The sequence below is a fragment of the Dermacentor albipictus genome, chromosome 1, assembly GCF_038994185.2.
Source record: "Dermacentor albipictus isolate Rhodes 1998 colony chromosome 1, USDA_Dalb.pri_finalv2, whole genome shotgun sequence".
NCBI lineage: Eukaryota > Metazoa > Arthropoda > Arachnida > Ixodida > Ixodidae > Dermacentor > Dermacentor albipictus.
Genome location: NC_091821.1, coordinates 30,435,210 through 30,457,372, shown reverse-complemented (window position 1 = coordinate 30,457,372; position 22,163 = coordinate 30,435,210). Strand labels below are relative to the sequence as shown.

Below are 22,163 nucleotides of genomic sequence, written 5' to 3'. Positions count from 1 at the left end.
AAAGTGCCTCCATCATGAAACCCTGCAATAACCCTTAAACCTATAAGCAAGATGAGTGTCGCCCGTTATCTCGTCTGTTTTTCCCTAATTGTAAAGCACTTTTCGTGCAAAATTGGCAACTGGAAACAAAAATCGCAAGGAGTTGAGAAATAAGCGATCTACTAAGGGAGAGAACCAAAGCAACAACCAAACTGCAAGGAAAATCGAATAATAAAAAAAGTTAACCGCTGTTTATGAGAATATTTATGGATTAACATCTTTTTATTTAAAAAGGAAGTAGAGAAAACGCTGCCGGAAGTGGAGAACAATTACTTGCTTTGAATGACGCTTCTACAGTTATCGGTCGAACCGCCTCACGTAGCCACTTCTCTGCTGTGCTTATGTGGGTGTTTCTCTAACCTTGCGCGGTGAGCGCAGTACATATGGAATCGCAGAGTCCTGCGCTCTACGCGGTTGTGTGGGACTGGCGGCCGCACAGCGTTACGCAATTCGCGGAACTGTCAAAACTGATCAAAATGGCGAGAATAACTGATATTCAAAACTATAACATGAGAAAGACTGAAGAAGCTGTAAAAAATGAACGCAGCCTGAAATCAGCAAAAAAGAAACCTGGCTTGGGACAAACCATGATGTATACGCTAAAAGATAATATCATCAGCAATCTCGAAGATATAGTAAAAGCAGCGGAAAAATTCTAAGCTGACCTGTATACAGTACTCAGAGGAGACACGATACCTCACTTAGAAACAGTAATGAACAGGATGCAGAAACTCTCCTATAACCAGCGATGAGGTCAGAAGGGCCCTGCAAGAAATGAAACGATGAAGAGCGGGAGGAGAAGGTGGAATAACAGTCGATTTAATCAAAGATGGCGGAGACATAATGCTTGGAAAACTGGAGGCTCTTTATACGAAGTGTCTATCGACTGCAAGGGTCCCAGAAAACTGGAAGAATGCAGACATTATACTAATCCACAAAAAAGGAGACGTTAAAGATTCGAAAGATTATAGGACCATCAGCTTGCTCCCAGTATTAAATAATATATTTACCAAAATCATCTCCAATAGAATAAGGGCAACACTGGATTTTGTCAACCAAGGGAACAGGCTGGCTTCAGGAAGAGACACTTTACAATGGATCACATCCATGTCATCACTGAGGTTATCGCGAAATCTGCAGAGTACAATAAGCCTCTCTACGTGGCTTATATAGATTACGAAAAGGCATTTGATTCAGTAGAGATACCAGCAGTCATAGAGGCACTACGTAATCAACGAGTACAGAACGCTCACTTAAAAAGCTTGGAAAATATTGCTACATGCGTGTGGTATTTGTTTGCTTGAACGAGGCGCGTGGGCGCCATCACTCCAGAAAAGAGGAGGAAGAACGAACTGGGCTCGCGCTGTGAATCTAAGCGGTCAGCGCTGTAACCGTTGCTGTAAATGTAATCTGTAAATAGTTTCTCGTCTTACTGACTCGTCCTTCGCGTAAGAATATCTACAGAAGTTCTACAGCTACCTTAATTCTACACAAGAAAAGCAGGGAGATACCTATAGAGAAAGGGGTCAGACAGGGAGACACAATTTCTCCAAAGCTGTTCACTGCGTGCTTAGAAGAATTCAAGCTATTAAACTGGGAAGGCTTAGGAGTAAAGATCGACGGCAAATATCTCAGCAACCTTCGCTTTGCCGATGACATCGTTCTATTCAACAACAATGCAGACGAGTTACAACAAATGATTGGAGACCTCAACTGAGAGAGTGTAAGAGTGGGGTTGAAAATTAATATGCAGAAGGCGAAGATAATGATAAATAGTCGGGCAAAGGAACAAGACATCAGGATCGCCAGTCGGCCACTAGAGACTGTGAAGGAGTTCGTTTATCTAGGTCAATTAATCACAGGGAACCCTGATCATGAGAAGGAAATTCACAGAAGAATAAAAATAGGTTGGATCGCATACGGCAGACATTGCCAGCTCCTGACTGGAAGCTTACCATTATTATTGAAAAGTAAGGTGTGCACTCAGTGCATTTTGCCAGTGCTGACATATGGGGCAGAGACTTGAGATCAAGTTAAGAACCGCGCAAAGAGCGATCGAACGAAAATTACTAGGGATAACGTTAAGAGAGAAAAAGAGAGCGGTTTGGATCAGAGAGCTAACGGGTATAGAGGATATTCTAATTGACATCAAGATGAAAAAATGTAGCTGGGCAGGTCATGTAATGCGCCGGTTAGATAACCGTTGGACCGTTAGGGTTACAGAATGGGTACCAAGAGAAGGGAAGCGCAGTAGGAGACGGCAGAAAACTATAGATGCTGCGATGAAATTAGGAAATTCGCGGGTGCTAGTTGGAATCGGTTGGCGGCAGGACAGGGGTAATTGGAGATCGCAGGGAGAGGCCTTCGTCCTGCAGTAGACATATAACAGGCTGATGATGATGATGATGATGATGATGATGATGATGATGATGATGATGATGATGGTGGTGGGCCCCCTCCGAAAAAGAATCCTGGGTACGTGCCTGGCTGCCAGACAACACAGATGAAAAGATATACAGCTGTCATCATTCGTCATGATTTCCTTTTAGAGCGCAGCTCTTAGGCGCCAGTTTCTGTGGCAAGCGTTGGCGTTGTCCGATGGCGTCGGCGTAACCAAGCGAACGAGCGCCGTGAAGAATTAGAACGAACGCGGAAAAAAGCGGGAGATGAAAGAAAGGCGATTAGGAAGGAATATGGTGCAGCGGAACTATGAGGCGGAGAGCGGAGGAAGAGTGGAGGGGAGACGGCCTGCACATGGGCAGAGCGGCCGGCGGCCTAGGAATCTGCAGCCGCGTGGACGATATCATCTGCGCTTCCGAGGGGGGAGTAGTGGCAGGGTGCCATTAGGTGGAGAAGGCTACGCCCGACCGCGGTGTCAGCTGCTACATAATTATGGGGTTGTACGTGCCAAAACCACTTTGATTGTGAGGCACGCAGTAGTGGAGGACTCCGGAAATTTCGACCGCGGTAGTAGTAGTAAGTGTGAAATAGTAAGTGTGAATACTACAATTTATAACTATTAGTTTCCCTGCGTCGTCCCTAGGTGGTGTCACGCACAGCAAGAACAAATAAAGAGAAAAGAAACGACGGGAGCAGTGGCGCACTTTTTAAGAGACAACAACAACACTCCAGTGGCTCGCTGGCACCGATGATGGGGTCGACTTAGTCGTACAACGAACGCAGTATTTGATTCGAGAAACGAAAGCAACGCCGGAATTCGCTTTCTGCCATTTCTTCAAACGCGATTCGCAATGCCACCCGCTATCCTTCCTTCTCGCGCAACGCCAGCGCAAACACCGAAGTTCCCAACGCAAGCGCCATTTTTCTCAAAATAAACTATGGATTGGATCCGATCGTGCTAATCAGCTGTCAAAGCCACAGTTTGGATCCAATCCAATCCACCAGATGCGCCATGCGAAGCCGGTCTCGTAACGAGCGATGATCGCTCCAAACTTCCCAATTCCCGCCGGGTTCGGCGGCTAGCAGACGAAATGCTCGGTGGGAGGATGATTGACAGAAGCGTGTCGTCATTTTGACGTCACCAAAAACGTGGCCGCGCCCCGCGGCTGGCAACGTCGGCGCGGAGTAGACCAATTGCGTGCGCCGGTCCCCGAACGAACGTGCCGAACAACCATCTACGATCGCACCCCTGGACTATGCCCACATAATTTTTATTGTAGTGGACGAAATATTTATTATATCGCCTGCAAAAGCATGCTACAGCACGTACGCCGTGCACACTGTTTGCACAGACTTACATGGGCTTCTAGTTCACAGTGAACTTACGTCCACGCCAGACGGAGAAGTTCACTATCTCCTTTTCAAGCATCCACGACACGACATTGCGACTGGAAGACTGAGGGATTATATATAATGTTGTTAGGTGGTCTGTCATTCACACTAGAAAAAAAATGCATGGTTGCAGAATAGAGCGTCTCCTTGCTTTAAAAATATGTTCTTCCGCAAGATCTTGGGTTCGTGCTAAATCTTCGTGTCAGAGTCTACTGCTGCAAATGTCTAAACAAAACAGCTCGTAGATGTCTCTGACACGTTTAGGTTGGTTATATGTAGTTAGTGTGTAATGTTAATCAGTAGCTGCTTTGGCCCGTTCGTCTGTAAAGCTGTGAACTTTTGCGCGTGTTCTACGACTCTCTTGTGTACGTATAGTTCCAATTGTTTGGAGAACAGTGCACGGTGACGTATGTTCGTGTACACAATTTTGTGGCATATTGTTAATCGCGTGGGGAACATTGAATGAATATTCGAGCTCTTAGATTGCATTCAGTGTTTTTCAATACTTCTTGTGCTTTCAATTTTCAGTTTGTCTTGCTATGAGGAGTAGCCGGTGCCCCTTAAGCTTCTTTGAGTGCATATCATAAAGAAAGAAAGGAGGAATAAACTGTATTTATGAAAGCGAGCCGACGGTAGAATCGTCAGAAGCGGGTGGTGTCCGCAGTTCTGGATGCCGCGGCCTTGAGCTTATGCTTTGGCACTGTTCACCAGACGATGCGGCTGAATAATAATGCGATCAATGCAAGAAGAATATGTAAAAATGAAATATCGTTCTGGTAAATAATTGTATTCCGCATTAAACTCTATGATATATGGAATCATTATGTAGGATTGTTATAGGTATCATCATCTTCCCCACCATAACCATCATCCCATATTTATGTCCACTGCAGGATGAAGGCCTCTTTCTGCGATCTCCAATTACCCCTGTCTTGCGCTATCTGATTCCAACTTGCACCGGCATATTTCCAAATTTCATCACCCCACCTAGTTTTCTGCCATCCTCGACTGCGCTTCCCTTCCCTTGGCACCCAATCTGTAACTCTAATAGTCTCCCGGTTATCTCCCCTACGCATTACATGGCCGGCCCAGCTCCATTTTTTTCCTCTTAATGTTAACTAGAATATCGGCTATCCCCGTTTGCTCTCTTAACCACACCGCTCTCTTCCTGTCTTTTAACGTTACGCCTAACATTTTTCGTTCCATCGCTCTTTGCGCGCTCCTTGTTGTCGAGCTTCTTTGTTAACCTCCAAGTTTCTGCCCCATGTGTTAGCACCGATAGAATGCAGTGATTGTACACGTTTCTTTTCAGCGACAGTGCTAAGCTTCCATTCAAGATTTTGTAGTGCCAGCTGAATGCACTCCAACCGATTTATATTCTTCTGTAAATTTCCTTCTCATGATCAAGGTTCCCAGTGAGTAAGTGACCTAGACAACCTTACTACTGTAAAAAGTCTGGAGGTTGAGTGGCGATCCTGAATTCTTGTTACCATGCCAGGCTATTGAACATCATTTCTGCCTTGTGCATATTAGTCTTCAACCCCACTGTTACACTTTATTGGTTAAAGTCCTCGATCATTTGTTGTTATTCGTCCCGAGTGTTGCTGAACAGGACAGTGTCATCTGAAAACCGAAGGCTGCTGAGATATTCACCGCTGATTCTTACTCCTAAGCCTCCCAGTCTAATAGCTTGAATTTTTCTTCTAAGCATGTAGTGGGTTGCATTGGAGCAACACATAACATATGATGGCATGGCAGGTATGCATAACATTTATCTGCATGTTATAGTTTTCAGCCACGGTGAGCTGCTCGAAGGCCCCGGCTGTTGTAGTATCCGCCTATGAGGCCGTAAGTCCTTATACAACGAATGTCACGAATGAAATGACGCAGCCCCTCCTACGAAATTTGCGCGTAACAAATGCGTTTTGTTTCTTTTTTTGTTTTTTTTTTCTTTTACATTTGTGGATATATGTGAATCGTGCTACCTACAATGCAGTGGCGTAGCCAGGAAGTGGCACACCAACCTCGTGCACCTACTCCCTCCCGCCCACCCCCACACACACTTTTCAGTGGTAACGCGTGGTCATTCCGGCCACCTCCTGCCTTTCTTCCCCTCCCCTAACCCGAAAGAAATGTCTCACTACACCACTGGCTATACTAGGTAAAAAAAACACACTTTGTGACGTTGCTACGACGTCGTTGACATCGTGCATGTTTTCGACGTTGTTTTCTGACAACTGTCTATCGTTTACGGCCACTTTACGCTGTCCGGAAGAAGAAAGAACCCAGTAATTCAGAGAACTGTAACATTTGATCAACATAACGTTTTTCCTCTTCCTCCTCCGACAACTGTGATTATTGGCGCCTGTACATTCTGTGTATATGCCATCTTTAAACCACATGCATAATCACCGTTGCCATGTACGCCTCGTTTGTGCCGATCAATGCTGTTTTCACGACCATTACGACAAACGATCGCGCACCATTACACCGCAATGTAGTTCGCAAGAATAATTTCTACAAGATGCGCAGAACTTCATTCTCGTCCGCTGCAGTGTTACCTGTTGCGGCCTAAGAGCCTGTGTGCAGCGCAAAGCATTGCACATGCTAATACCAAACACTATAGTCACGCGATAGCCCCGTAGTTAGCGCATCCTAGTTCTCAAGTGTACACTGCTGCAGTGAGGCGAGTTCGGATGGCATTGGTATAGGTCAAGTTTTGTTTGGAACGCTTATTTGGGCTAGGGTGCGCGCGTTTTGACCGGATTCGTAGGCACATGTGCATGGTAGCGCTCGCTAAAAGCGCATGCGTGCGATATCCCTCCCACTGCCGTCATTTTTCACGTTTTTGAAATGAGTCTACTTCCCTTGATTCCGCAGAAATGTATGGTCGAACAGTACTCATATTAAGCAGGCAAGCCGGCGTGTATACAGAACGTTTACATGAGCCCGTCAAAAGCGCGGCTCGAGTCAGCTCGCCGGAACAACATTTCTCTGAGCCGCCTCGCGATGACGCTCAGTCGACCGGGCTGAACTAGTGTCAGGTCTCGACTGCGCGGAGTACCTTGACTCACCTATCCTCAACTACTTGCATTGTGCAAGGAAACCGCAGGATAGGGTCGGTCGGCTGCTCGCCACCACCAGCGGAGGACGGGACACGCAGTTATCGCGCTGTGCTATATACCTTGCCTCGAGGCAAGATAACAGATCATCATCACGATGATAATTTGCCAATTAACATTGAATAATTCGGCAGTACGCGTTGTTGCACGATTTGGTGCTCGCTGTAAGGCATTATGCCTTCACCGCAGTACAGAGGAAAGCAAAAGGATGACAACAGAATATTCACCTTTGTGTTTTCGTATATGATGCGAAAACCAAAAACCACTGGAGCTAGCATGATATAGATGGCGCGGCTTTGTCAAAGATTATTTATTTATTTATTTATTTATTTATTTATTTATTTATTTATTTATTTATTTATTTATTTATTCATAATATCGTCAAGGCCGTGGACAATAGAGAGAAGCAAAAAGGTAACAAAGACAAAAAGTAACAGTAAATGAGGAAAAAAAAAAGCAGCATGCCTTCGAGGTGTGCAATGCTGTCTGGGGCATTTTTGAAGAGATAATTGTCCTCGATAGTGGCTGTCTCTGCGAGAAGGCGATTCCATTCTTAGGAAGTCCGGTGTATGAACCACTATAAGAAGTTAGTATTGCACAGCTGCGCACCAACTTTATGAGGATGACCTAATCGATTCAAATGAAACGTGGGGCCAAGGGATAAGCTGATTTCGGGGTTGGAGATATGGTGGAATAAGGCATGGGAAATGCTCAAACGAAGTACTTTGCAGCGGGATGCTAGAGTATTTTATCCCGGCTACTGCCCTACGAAAACCAAGGACATTCTTCAGAAGACGTAACGACACTCCTGGACTTGGAGTCTGCACTTCAGCTCTTACATTGCAGTTTCGCCATCGTCATCAGGCTACTTATGCCTACTGCAGGACGAAGGCCTCTGCTAGCAATCACCAGTTATCCCTGTCTTGCCTCAACTGACCGCTTATGCCTCAGAATTTCCTTTATTCATCACACCACCTAATTACTTGTCGTCCTCGACTGCGTTTCCCTTTTCTTGGCCCCTGTTCTGTAATTCTGATGGACCATCAGTTATACGCAATATGCATTGCATGACCTGTCCAGCTCCATTTTTTTTTCTCTAATGTCAACTAGAATGTCGCATACTCTCGTTTGCTCTCTAATCCGCACGACTGTCTTCCGGTCTCTTAGCGTTAAACGTATATTTTTTTGTTAGAGTTTGCTGGAATACAGCAGTTTGCTTTCCAATATGTTTTATCGACACTCTCTGTCGCTTCCTGAAGACCTGAGTAGAGCAAGTTCAAGTTGCACTTCCAGTCTATGCCGCTTTGGTACTTAAGGGAATGAGTGCTTCGATGCTGTCGCGTTCCCGAAAACGCTAGCTCCACCAGACGATGGCACTGTAAAGCAGATAAATCGCTCTTATTTTCGGTCATCTTCGATACTTTCAGATGATTCACGTGTGGTCAGTGCACTTTGTCGAGTCGCCATTTCCTTGTATAAAGTCAGAATTATAGATTAGCGTGTGGACCATGCAGTGCAGTCGGTTAAGGCGGAACTCCAGGTTTCCCCACTTCATATATGATGCAGGGAGAGACAAAATAACATTTCTTCCTCTGACGCTCGCGCTGTGACCAGCATAGAAGGTCACTGCTTGGTAGCTTGCGAGGTAGAATCATTCCACACGCATCCAATTCAATAAGCGGCTTTGGCGGCTGTGGCCACGCTCAATGAACATCTTTGTTCACAAGGCGCATGCATTTTATGACGAAGCGTGACGTCACGCAGTCGACAATACCTGCGCAGTAGCATGCGCTTCACGTTACCACATTCCTTCCCCTCCAACATTTATAACTTTCATTTTGCAAAGTACTTCGTGCTTGAGGCCGTCGGGTGGCTTGCGGTTGCGCGTACAGCGGCGTATAGCGGTTGCTTTTCCGCAGGCGGTAAAGGCAGCCGTGCCGCTGTCGGTGATACTGTCACGCAAGTTATACAGCTCATGATTGTATTCTCCCGACACACAGCTTTACTATAGTGGTCTTTAGGTACCACCTTGCATGGACACATCAGACGTGTTTAGCCTACACTCTTAAACAAAATTACACCCTTTAGGTTGTATCTTGCCACACAACGATAATCGTCCTCTGTTTTGTCCGCATTTCCTCTCTTTAAGGCTATGAGCCCGGTTCTTCCAAGTCACGAATGGTATGCGTGTCATCAGCATGGCGGAGCATTCTCGACATGAAAGTAGCGAGCGCACTACTTTCAGGAAAGGAAACGCAAGGAAGACCGATGACGATTATCGTTGTGTCGCAAGATACGACCTAAAGGGTGTACATTTGTTTAGGAGTGTAGTGCATGCAGCTTCATAGCTTGCTCCTAGAGCAACACGATCGCATGTCCTAGTGTCTCAGTGGCGATGGCGTAGTGGATAAATAGTGTACAAAGCATGGGACATGGAAGGAATAGACAAAGCATTAGCGCTACGAGGGAATTTGCGGGCTTAATAATAGGGTGCATTTTGACGGGAGCGTAGTGAACGAATAAACGAAGGAGAAAAAGATGTAATATAATTTTTTTTAATTCATGTTATTCAGCTACAGCTGCATGGTCAAAATAGGTTCGGAGACATCCATTATACATGTTGCCACTCGCAACCTAATAGCGGCTTCGAGGAAAACATTATTAGTTATTAAGCAGCGCAACTACCCCAGTGCCGCAAGAATCAATTTTTGCTGCTGACTGTCAGTATCAGTCATAAATGGAGCCTTTGCTCACGGGGTTATTGTTGACCACGTCCGTAATGGCAACATGCGTCGCAGCCTCGCAGGCACGCATATCGTAGGACTGGTATTGGAAGCAGAATATTGGGGGATCGCCCACGATGCGCGTTATTGTGACTTGCCTACGCAGGCAGAGCATAACCAAGAAAATGTGGACCTGAAACACCGCGCTGAGATCCTACATGCCAAGTGAGAAGACAGATTGATCTTGCAAACGGCAACGTGAAACATTCTGTCCTTATACTTGTGGCCTCTTTCATTTGCTCCTGCATTTGTCTTTATTCCACCCGTGCGTTTATTTGTATTATGAAAATTATTTAATTTGTTCTTTTGCACAGGTCGACGTAAAGTACACACTCATGCCTCTGACTCTTCCTTTAGTTGGTTTTGGATAAACTTCATTCTACTGGGGACGCCGCCTACACGCAGGATGTGTTTAGGAGGCTTGTAGCAATATATAGCTTGGAGCGCACAGAGAAAGAAAAGCGATCGCTTGGAATGATCATAAGAATGGCTTGTAGCCGCTTTGAACGATGCCAGAAAAGTCACTTTGCTATTTGGAATAATTTTTAAGTGTTCGTATGGTGGTCGAAGCCGGGGAGGGGCTGTAGTATGAGTCTTTTGTATTTGAAGCAGCAGATGTTTTAACTATACAATAATTTGTAGTTCTTGCATCGTTGTAAAGGGGAATAACGAAGGGGGTGACAGCAATCTACACAGGAAGTCCAAAAGTTTCCGAAACGCACTTGGAAGGCAAACGTCGGAAATCGGCTGATAGCACGGCGATAGAAGTGACAACGAAAGTAGGATGGCAAACTTCAAGAGCGCCTATCTTTTGTCAACATCCGTTACGGAGTGGCATCGTCTAACGCTCTGTTAATTTTACTTCGCTCGACGGCGACGCTGTATCAGCTAGTTTACGACTTCCGAAATGAGGTCCTTTCAGTTGCTTTCAAACAAGACCCGTTTCTCCAAGTAACTAAGGTCTATATGCGGAAGTGTAAAAGACATAAGAAAAGAAACACCTCATAAACGTGCCACCAAGAATGTCAGTGATGCCCATGCGGCGTACAATGCAACATAATTTGTAAAGCAAACAAAATACACAATACTTCGCTATCAAGCAGCGCATTTCTCTCGAGTGCAAGACACAGGACTCTCTCGTGTTAGCATTCTCTCAGCAGTGATCCTATTTGTAAGTTGAAGGCCGTTAGCTGAAATAGGCTACCCGTGGTTTTCTTTTTACATGCGCCATCTCAAGCCATCTGTCCGTCCAACATGGATACGTATAACCATTGACTTGGGATAGAATTCGAAATTTTCAACATTCGTAACATTATTCAGTGATGTTAAGCGTCCTTTCTAACGGCTCTTCCACTCTCCTAGAGTTGAGCTACAAGTGTAGAAACGTGGGATATAAAGCGGCGCTATAAGACAGGGCTGTAAGACGGCGCTTACTACGTAGATAATATGAGCACGCCTGCCGGAAAGCTCACGTGAAGACTTATCAATGGACCATAGAGCGCTTGCAGCAGTTGGTACGAATGCGGCTGTCAGTTGGCGTGCAAGTAAAAAGAAAGCATTATTGTCTAGGATATTTCTCGCAAATTGATCCATTGTTCAGACCTCTAAGCCGTGACAGCTTAATAATTTCGTTTCGCTCACTTTGATTTGCAGTCTCAGGCAACCCCTTATTCATTTTCTTCATACACGGCTTTTTTTCTCTCGCCTTCTGCGTTGAGAAATTCGATTACGTCTGGCCAGGTACTCCAGTGACGAAAAAAAATATATATATATGCTGGAACCATTTATCTGACAGAATCTCATGGCTCATTCATCTTTTGAGAAGCGGAGAAGGCGGCCGTCTATTCCGTGGCAAATGGTTTGCATGAGCGGAGAGAATAAGATCTCCATTAGCCACATCGATTGGTATTTAAGTCGCCTATCTTCCTGAGCCTTTGTCCAAGCTTTAGGCGGTTAATTACCGTGGTACTCAGTATTAATGTATTGCCTGAGCACTGCGCGACTGAGTCAGAGAAAGAAGAAGTAGAGTGTGGCGCGTGAGCTCGGCTGTACTGCGCACCGGCGGGTCCTTTCCTGTGTCTTCCTCCTGCATCTCGTTTCACCGTGTAAATAAACATCTTTCGTAACATCTTTGGTGGAATAAATCCTGAACGATCCGGGACGGCTCAGCTCTACCGACTGTGCAACAGTGTAGACACTTGACCGATTTACAACCACAAGTAGCGGACATGACCGATTCCGGAGAAAGCCACGAAGACCATAGTGACATCGAACCCGACCACAATCACGCAGAGCAGGCTGGCTACTGGAGACCGCGGCGGCAACCACCATATATTCGGGGAAGGTGAACGAAGACGCCGACGACCAGTTGAAACACCACAAAAGAGTGAGTCGGCACAGCCACTTGAACACTGCGAAACAGGTCAATAACGTGTCTTTTTTTGTTCTTGCCGGAAACGCGCTTTTTTCTTTTGAAAATAACGAGAACGTACTGACAAGCTGGAACAATTTTGAAGAACTCACAATGTGCTTCGGCGACCCGATCTCTAAGAAAAAGAAGGCTGAGCAGACACTTTCCCGACGAGCTAAGTTACCCGACGAAACTTGTGCAACCTACATAGAGGCTGTTTTGAAACTATGCGGAATCATGAGCGCCACCGTGTCCGAGGAAGACAGAGTAGGACATCTCCTTAAAGGAATCGCTGAATGCGCTTATAATTTTCTTATAACGGAGGAAGACATTAGTACTCCATTTGATTTGAAGAAACACTCGGATAAGAGGTTGACCGCACGCGGCATGCTCTGCAAGGAGCAACGACGGGGATAAGACTCCTGCAGGCATGTGCGCACTAGGCTGATAAACATACAGGGGACGAACACAAAGACAAACACGAATATAGAACCACCCTTGCGAGCTGCGGTGTTTGAAATTGGGTTCGAAACTGGGAAACTGTTCAAAACTGTTCGAAGCTGGGAAACACTGCCGGACGTTTGAGGCGCTGAAAATGAGAAGGATTTTTCCAAAGTTCGGACGCTTGGACAATGTCACCACAACTGCAAGTGTGTTCGCCGCAGCCCATGAAGACATCTCATCGATAATGCGGCAAATGGTTAAAGAAGAGCTCGCGTACCTTAAAGTTGTTGACGACGTTCATGTGTGGCATCAGTGTGCCTTTAACAAGCGCTCTCATGTGCCACCGGCCACCTGGGCGCGTCAGCATTGACGAGAGCCTTGGACGGCCTATGCTGATCGTCCGGAAAGCAGGAACCTGCGACCGCAACCGACAAGTCTGGGACGCCGGCAAGATACCCCACAACGATTTGTTCCTCGGGATCCTCCCGCCTACAACCAGCCTGCGAGTTCGTTTTCACCCATGACACCCGCGTCACCCGTAACAAGCCGTGACTCCCGCATTTGCTATAGCTGTGGTGTGCTTGGACACATTGCTAGGTATTGCCACCACCGCCAGCAGCGAGCAACACTGTTTAATGCCTACACACCCCGTGTGCCCGCTAACGAGCCCTGGCCGTATCCCAGTTCCTTCCAACGGCTGCAGCCGGGACGCGCGAACCGCAGCGACTGCCCCATTTCCGAGCGCAGCCTCACACCGACACGACAACGGCGCTCTACGTCACCGCGTGGTCGCTCGTTTTCGCCGCCGCCGCTGGGAAGCTAGCTGGTGTGACCGATGGGACTGAGGCCGCAATACACTCACCTTCATCATGCCCCCTTTGTGCAATAATGTCTAAAAACAAAGTTTGTGTTTCAGTGGACAATGTACGTTTGCTTAAGTTGATACCGGGACTGCAGTTTCTATTATGAGCCCGTCTTTCAAAAATCGCCTTGGACAAAAAGTCACGTTTTCTTGGGATCGGAACGCTACCTATCGCTGGGTTGGCGGGGAAATGTTACGCCAACTTGAAGTTTGTTCTGCTTCAATTCTTGTAAAAGACCAGCCATTTAGGAGTGAATTTTCTGTGCTTGCAAGTGCAACGCATGACGTTATTTTAAGAATTGATTTCTTACGCGAGTGGGGGGCAATGAATCGTGGCATTGGCGCGATTTCTCATCGCCGCAACACGCGAACTCCAACGACAGATAATACCCGCGGACGTTCTCCCTGTGTCGCAAAATGTGTTTGCGCCGTCAGACTGCAATGTTTGTGCCTGTGAACTCTGCTAGCCCTCGTACGGGTTCCGTATGGGGCCCTCGTACGGGTTGCTAGCCCCCGTACGGACCCCTCCCCAATCCACGGGAGGGGTCCGTGGATTGGGGCTCGCCGAGGCCTGCGCGTGGGGTGCATAAGATCGGCTGTCCACTATCGCAGACAGCCAACTTTTTATACGAACACCCCCTGGCACGCTTCGGCCTCCGCGGCCCCAACCCACGGGCCACCCTGCTTCTAGCTTTGATCCCCCCGCTACCCCATGGATGCCCTGGAGATCCTCCGCCGCTTGCTTTATTATAACCTCAGATGCTCTCCTGAGGCCTCCGTTGGCTTGTTACATGCTCCCTCCTGGAGTAGTGCTTGTAAAAAATCCAATCTATCGTCGTGACGAAAAATGCGACGACTCGCGACTTGTACAACACCAGTCACAACCTTGCCCCTCCAGACACAGCGATCACCAAATGGGGTGCCCACAGCCGCACCGCGCCGGCAGTGAGCGGCTGAGCGTAAACAAACTCAACCCCACTGCCCAATGCCGGCACGTCTAGGGGACAAACGCACGCAACACGCGCTAAGAAACCTCCTCCGTAGTGCCTAGGCAGAGCCATATATTCAAGGAGCGAAAGCCCCCGAAATTTCTCTCTCGCGCCTGCGCACAAACGACTGGCGATCCCTCAAATTAACGTCTCGTCAAGATAGCCGGTAAGGTGGCTTCCGCTTCGCTACCGTCGCGTTTGCGCCGAACTCCCCGCACTAGTTATTCACGAGCGCTGTTATCACAGGACTCTTGAGAGTAAGAGACATGCTTCCTCGCCCTCTTTATCCTCGGAGCAAGCGAGCAGCGGCGCGCAGCCGTTCCCCTGCCGTTCATGGCGGCTTCAAGTTTTTTGACCCAGACTGTTCGTCACGTTAAACACGAAATTTGGGACGCCGTCTTACCTTGTGTTACATGCGCGTACAACAGTACTGCCAAGTATCAAGTTACTGGATATGCGGCGTTCCTTCTGATGTGCGCACGCACTCCCCAGAGCTTTCTGGACACTATATTTTTTAAATGAAATGAAAACAAAAGAAAGACGTAGTCACCTTATAATGCTGACGGATACTCCTGTTCTCATAGCGGAAACAACAATGTAAAGAAAGGTGTAAGAAAATAAAATCATTCAAGTACCCAGACACTCTGTCGTGCTGAAGAAACACGTCGATTGGCGCATATTAGGACTTTGTCCTCACAAGGCCACAACAAGAGTCGCTACGATGCCCGGCATATCCCAGTCAGCTTTACTACCGGTGACTGTTTGGTTGTGGACAACTGTTCGCAAAAAAAAGGGATTGTACCGCAAATTTCTCGCTACTTACTCTGAACCATTATTTATACTTACTCGCTTGAGTCATGTGAACTATATGTTGTCGCAAAAGTGACGGCAAGTAATCGGTGTTGGCGCGCAACGCAAGTTGTTCACGTGGCCAGACTCAAGCAGTGCAATCACAGGTCCCTTTAGCTCGCTCGGCGATATTCGTCTGGCCCCGGGCAAAATATCGCAGCACTGCGCGACTGAGCTGCAGAGAAAAAAGTAGATTGGGCCGCGTGAGCTCGGATGTACACCGCACCGGTTGGTCCTTCCCTGGGCCGTCCTCCTGGATTTCGTTTCACCGTGCAAATGAACATCTTTCGTAACAGTATTTAGCTTGCGCTTATTCGCCCTTGTGTGGCCCAGCTCAAGTTGAAAATGTTCTTGAGCATGTTCACTGCGCCGTCTATATAACGTGCAGGTAAGATATTGTTGCAGGTCATAGTCATAGTTATTATTATGTGTTATTTTGCATGATGGGTAAGTTTTTGTTAACTTTTCCTTAAGCGCTGTGATAAATGACAGATCAAAACGTTGGAATTTGCAGAACCCGGGATCCACAATTCGTGTGCAGCGCATTTTACATTAGAATAGCAAGTCACACGGAGACTATAGTTATGCTGGCTAATACGGGTTTACCTTTGGACGCACTTTACACAAGATTCCCCCGCACATATACATAGAAGAAGCTTTTCACTGCAGCCTTTCAATCAGTCTGTTCCTTCACCTGCATCTTTGCGAGTGCCTATGCTTTTACCATTGTCACAGAGATTCGTTGGCTTTTTTTTCTCTTTTTTTTTCTTCCTGCCACCGGCTGACTTGAAGTATTGTGTTCGGTCTATCATAGGAGATGAACATCAAGAGCTTTGTGCATCTGCTGCTTGCGCATGGTTAGTCCATCCGTTGCACTGGCGCGGCTACAGAGGAGTATCGCATCGGAGAGTGCTGCAATCTTCCTTCGTAGCACCGCACATGAAAGGCAGTACAAGACATAGTGGTCAGCGTCGGCCAGTGCTGATAATATATGGTTTAAGGAGCTGGCATTCTATACGTACAAATGTTTACTTTGTTTCTGAGGGCGTTGTGTTCCAGCACGTCGTTCGTAGCAATGCCAGGACGGTTAAATGAAACAGTCGAGCAATCGACGTGCTCCATATGTCGTGCAATGGTGGTTAATAGCCGATGATAATAATTCTGCATGCACACACAACAAACTCATGGTCAACGCATTTGCTAAATGGTTATATGCGTGTTTGTGAAATTTCACACATATAAAGAATTACGATAGAGAGAATGTAAACAAACAACGTGCTTTATTTGGTTTCTTTTTATTTTTTAGCAGTGCATCTCCAGTTGGCTTGGCATTGCATGAAACGTCCATCATTTTTTACGAAAAATGGGAGCTTCAGCGTGCCAGTGTTCCCGATGAAAAAAGTGCCAGTCATCGTTGCGTCGTTTTTCTGGATGGCACTGCTTGATTGATTCATTCATTGATTGATTTTCTAAATGACAACATGTGCACAAAATTAAATTAATAATTGAAGAAGAGATAAAAATTGACAACACCTAGTCTGGGATAACTTACAAATAGCAATGGATGTCATTCTTTCCTGTCCTTCGATTTCACTTTTTTCATGTCTCAGATAATGACTGAACAGAAGGACTGGCACCTTTCCCTTCATCCTCAGATGTGTGTTCTTTAGCACTACGCGTCCTACTATCATGCAAGGAACAAGGAGAATACAGCTTGTCTACTGCAAGCCAGTTGGACAGTTCACAGAGCGATTGGTATAGAGCCAGTATGAGAAAAATATATATGCACATCCAACCCACATGTTGGAATCTGAGAGGCGAAGCTTTCGTGAAGCCGTTAAAGAATCGGCATGCAACTGATTATATTCTGCACAGCGTTTTGCCCCATAGCGATTACACGCATGCCAGTGAAAACGGCACGATACGGAGAGCCCCCCCCCCCCCCCCCGGGAACCACGTGACCTCGCTTCAAACTGTGTCTGGAATTGGCATTGCTATGGCACTATCCAGGGTCTTCGCGCCTACTAGAGAACGCCAATCCTGGAGATAGTGCCATAGTATACTTCCGTTTATTCTGGGAAAAACCGACCAAGCGGACGCCCCAAACCCCAAAAACTAGGAAAGTAGACATAGAAAGGTTTGCTTTAGTAAAGAAACTGTGCTCTTGATGACATCTACAAGCACATATATTTGTTGCAATGTGTATAGTTAAGTGCAATTTGTTTTATTACTTGGCAATCCAATGTAAAACAAGGAACAAGGTCAGCATCCAGGACACCTTCAGGTGTAGTAAAGATGGTAGTGCTGTGCTTCGTTTGAGCTATTTGACAAGTGAGCAGCAGCACCCACGTTCAGAAAATTTTGGGAGGGTTTTTGAAGAAAGCTTCGCTTTAAATCCAACTGAATTTTTTCTCGTATCAACGTGTCTACTTCACTACTGCACTGCCGCTATTGCACTACGTTTTCTGCATAAGGCGTCGCCTGCTTTAGAAGATCACATTTTGAAAGTTCAGTTTGACTCCTGGCTCCGACCACATCGTACCGGTCAGACCTGCATTCTCGCCCACTGGTTATTGGCCGATACCGGGAACGCTTGGTTTATTCATGGCGCATTGTGATCTGGCGCGCCTTTTATGGCAAGTTTATCGCTTCTTCCTCCACTTCATTTTACCCGCAGAACCTATAAAAACCTTTACGGCCGCCATCCTCTTATATTATTTCCGCCGTTCTTATATGGAGCGTTTGTTTCATTTTATATCACATAACCCTCAGCCATCGGCTGTCTGCTGTCCAAAGATGTCACTCTAAACTTCACGTTGCGGTGTTTTTTTTTTCTTTAGTAAAGGTCCGCTTGGTCGCAGTGAATATCTGTCTGTGTAGACATTCCTCACCTAGATTAGTTAAAATAGAAAAAGGATATATGTTCGAGACATTTCGCGTGACGTTTATTTCATTTCTCGGAGTACCTTGTACATCTACACTTGACGATGCTACCGAAAGCGATGCTACCGGAGCCATTCTGTATCTTTTTGTTGATTCTTTCTTTCTTTAGTATAGTTGTACAGTTTACATACACTGCTCAATATCGTAATCTTTTGCAACACTATAGGGCTGCTGTAAACGTGCCGCTCCCTCCGTAATGGAAACGCGACATGTTTACGCAATACGTGTCAGGAAAGCGTCAGAAAATAAATTTGTATTTCACATAATTTTGTGTTTGAGTTGAGATTGGACATTAACAGACCTGAGAAAATTGGAAGTCTCGACAGACGGAATATCCGTAAAGTGGTATTTGCAGTTTGTTGCCTTAGGGAGAAAGACATTCTTCGCAGCATATAAAAATTGCTGTCAATGTCATTCCGAAGAGTTCTCGCTCTTACCTCTAATCCCGATGAAGTGTCGTGTGAACGAATGAAACGAAATGACGATAAGATTGGTCAATGAAGATATTCTGCGGGCTCTCGGTGCTACGTCAGCATAATTTAACAAGTGAACGAGCAGACACACATGTGAAACTCGGCTTGGCACCCGCCGTGCCAAGGCTGCTAAGCACGAGATCGCGGGATCGAGTCCCGGCCGCGGTGGCCGCATATCGATGGGGGCGAAATGCGAAAACGCCCGCGTACTTAGATTTAGGTGCACGTTAAAGAAGCCCAGGTGGTCCAAATTTCTGGAGTCCCCCACTACGACGCGCCTCATAATCAGATAGTGGTTTTGGCATGTAAAACCCCACAATTAAATTAAATTAAAACTCGGCTTGGTGGTCCCTACGTGGGACTAGCCTGGTAGCGCGGTCTTCCCTGCGTCTTCTCTGGACTGAAATGAAGTTCTTTCACTCACTCACTTGTTATACGTGATTAGTTAAGTCGTTCGAAGGTGCACACCTGCACACCCGAATCATAAACAAGTTGTAGCTGGGCTTGAATTACACCAAAGACACACACATCGGCAAGAGAGGGAGAGAGAAATTAATTGATCGATGAATAGAGATGCTGACTCCTCGAATAAGGGGCTGGATACGCAATAATTCTTACGCTTCTAGAGAAAATAAATAATTTTGATCATATAAATCAATTCTAGGACATCTTTGGCAAAGTATCAACACAACGTTATATACACGAAATGTACAATCTCTAAAAAATTGAAGACTACATTGAGTATAGGTACAACGGATATTAGAGACACTCCATATGCTTCGTACATAACTGCAAAACTCTTCCATAATTATGTATGTTGTTTAATGGCACCTTCCAAATGCTCTGGGCCTGAATTTCGCTCGTAGCCAATACAACAACAAGCATCTTCCCCCAACCCTGCTCCTCTTTGGGACAGGGAACCGATTCGGAACTCCAAGTCTTGTATGTTCTATGAGAGCGTTTATTTTAGCTTGTCAACATTTATATCAGTTACCAACAGTCCACGAGGCCGACCGAGTGGCGTAAAAATTCCTAAATGTTTGGCACATGGTGAAATATTTATCTTAGCAAAATGGAGCCAAGGTTGACTGTAACACGTGTCCCTGTCAAACAAATCCCTTGCATTGCAGACATCGCACTTGGCACAGGTTACCCCTTTTTTTTTGCAGCGCAGAAAAGGTGAAATTTCTCTATCGTTATCTGTTCGGAATTATAACAGAATTGTCAACTGTTTTTTTTTCTCAGACGTTTATTATCTTTGGCTGCCACTGCGTCAAATAAATGCTATATGCGCAAAGCGAACTTCCTGGCGTTCCGTGCGACCTAGTCAATTAAGCTCAAGACTAACAAAGTTTACACGTAAGTGCAACTTCGTCAAACTTTGTTTTGTAATTAAATCTTTCTCTCCACAAAAAAATAAAAGGTTGCATTATCAGTCGTTTGATTCACTTTGTTGAATTTGTACATTCCTTGTTTCCAATTAACTGCGCCCGTGCAGACGGCCCGGTCACTGTTCCTGACAGGGCAGTTTACGCGGACGCGGGTACGCCATACATGTTGAACGCGTCGTGCCATTTTAAGTGGTGCAAAAGAAAAAAAAAAGCACACACAGTCATTAGTGTTCCTCCTACTGGGTCAAGAGCGAGAAAGTTGCTACTTTGTTACTTTGCTACGCTCATTCATAAGCAGACGCTAGCGACAGGCAAAAGCAATAATAAAAGGAGATGCCGCCGTGTGCACGCCGAAAGCATACTTCCTATACGCGCACAGGGCAACGTGTCAGGTTAACATTCGTAGAAAAAGTTCAGCTTCCTGTATTCAGTCGCAGAGTGCTCAGGTGCCTTTTCTTAATAGTCTACGCTCTTCAGCAGCCAACCCTCGCACTGAAGCTCGCGTTCATTTGACCGTCATCGCGAAAACGAGTGATGTAAACTGAGAACAATGCTCACTCTTTGCGAAGCCCTCGAAGCGGCACATGAAGGATCCGAGCACGTAGAATGTGGACAGGCTGTTGACGAAGTGCACCCACATGCAGAAGATGCATATGAGTGTGTCGGCCACCGCGAGGTTGAGCAGGTAGTAGTTGATGGTGGTGCGCATCACGCGGTTGGTCACCACGGTCACGATGACCGCGAAGTTGCCCACCAGGGCGGCCACGATGGTAACTAGGTAGACACTCATCTTTAAGTATTCTTTCCACGTGAACGTCGAGTCCAGCTCATCCAAATCCAGGAACGAGGTGTTGCTGAAATTGAACACGTCCATAGGCTCCGCCCACAGGTCCAAAGAGCAGTTGGACTCCATCAGGTCGAAGCCCCGCGTCACGGGCAACTACTGTCCTGACCACGATATGACGCCGCCACGAACGACTTCACGGGCCTCTACTGGTTCTGCTGCTCAGGACAGAATGTTCCTGGGAAGAAGCCAGAAGCGCCACTAACACGTGCGCGGAGGAGGTGTACCAACACAGCCAGTTCAAATCGCTTGCCACGAAACCTGACCTCTGATAAATGGGAACAACGCGCGCAATTTCTTTTTGTCCACTTCGCGTATCTCTCTCTCTGTTTCCGCGTTCTATGCCGCGTCGTCTATCCCTGACCACGTTTCCCTAGCTCACGTTTCAAATGAGCGTACGACGCGTCGTCATCGGTAACGCGTGCGTGCAACGAGCGCTACCGTCATCACCTTGCCGAAGAGTCGCACGCGACATAAAAAAAAAAAACAGAAGTTTCACCAATTACAGACCAAAGTAGTCGCGCTTCTTATCATAAAAGCGGTGGTTCAAGCATGAGCAGAACGCGGCAACGGAGGGCCAGAGAGAGACAGCCGGTGGCAGCGAGAAACGCTTTCAATTCCCGAGCGGGGCGGAATAGTTCCGGCACAAACTTTTGCGGACGCCTTACTCGCAGAAGTCTCGACGAGGAGTGAAGCGACTCGGGCCGGTGCTCCGGTGCGCTTTGCTGAAACACCCGCGCCCGCGCCGGACTTGCGGAGCGAGGCCAGAAACCAGCGCCATCTGTCGTGTTCGCGACAAAAGAACTGCGCGCGCGCCGTACACGCGGCGATTCCCAAAGAAGTCCCCCTTTCCCGCCGCCATTTCCCCAACGACCTGGCTTTGTTTTCCTTTACTTATTATCGTGACTCCAGCAGAACTGTCATGCTCGTCTATACGCATCAACGAAGCTTTGTCGAGATAATTCTGAAACTGTCTGGAAGCGCACCTTTGTGAAATGGACGATTAGACAGATACTAAAGGGAGGGGCCTTGGCATCAAAGTTTGGGGAAATTGGGAGTCTAGAGAGGAGCAAACTTAAGACAATTGACAATCATCCTCGCGGCTAAGTGCGTTTCATGGCAGTGGTCTCCGTAGTCAAGGCCGTGAAAATAAAAAGAAGTAAATTATACCAATTACACAGATTGGGAACAATTTCCTTGTTTAGTCATTTCGTTCTATTCT

General features: G+C 46.6%; 1 protein-coding gene across 3 annotated transcripts in view; it reads right to left on the bottom strand.

Annotated features, from left to right (window-relative positions):
* The window catches only part of LOC135906061 (QRFP-like peptide receptor), a 748,894-nt gene extending 727,799 nt beyond the window's left edge, over nucleotides 1-21,095 (bottom strand). For all 3 annotated transcript variants that reach the window (XM_065437209.2, XM_065437210.2, XM_070539825.1), the window contains exon 1: nucleotides 20,656-21,095. In XM_065437209.2, coding sequence (XP_065293281.2) covers nucleotides 20,656-21,010 — 355 coding nt within the window. In that variant the 5' untranslated portion in view covers nucleotides 21,011-21,095. The remainder of the gene's footprint in view (nucleotides 1-20,655) is intronic.
* Between the last annotated feature and the right edge of the window lie 1,068 nt (nucleotides 21,096-22,163).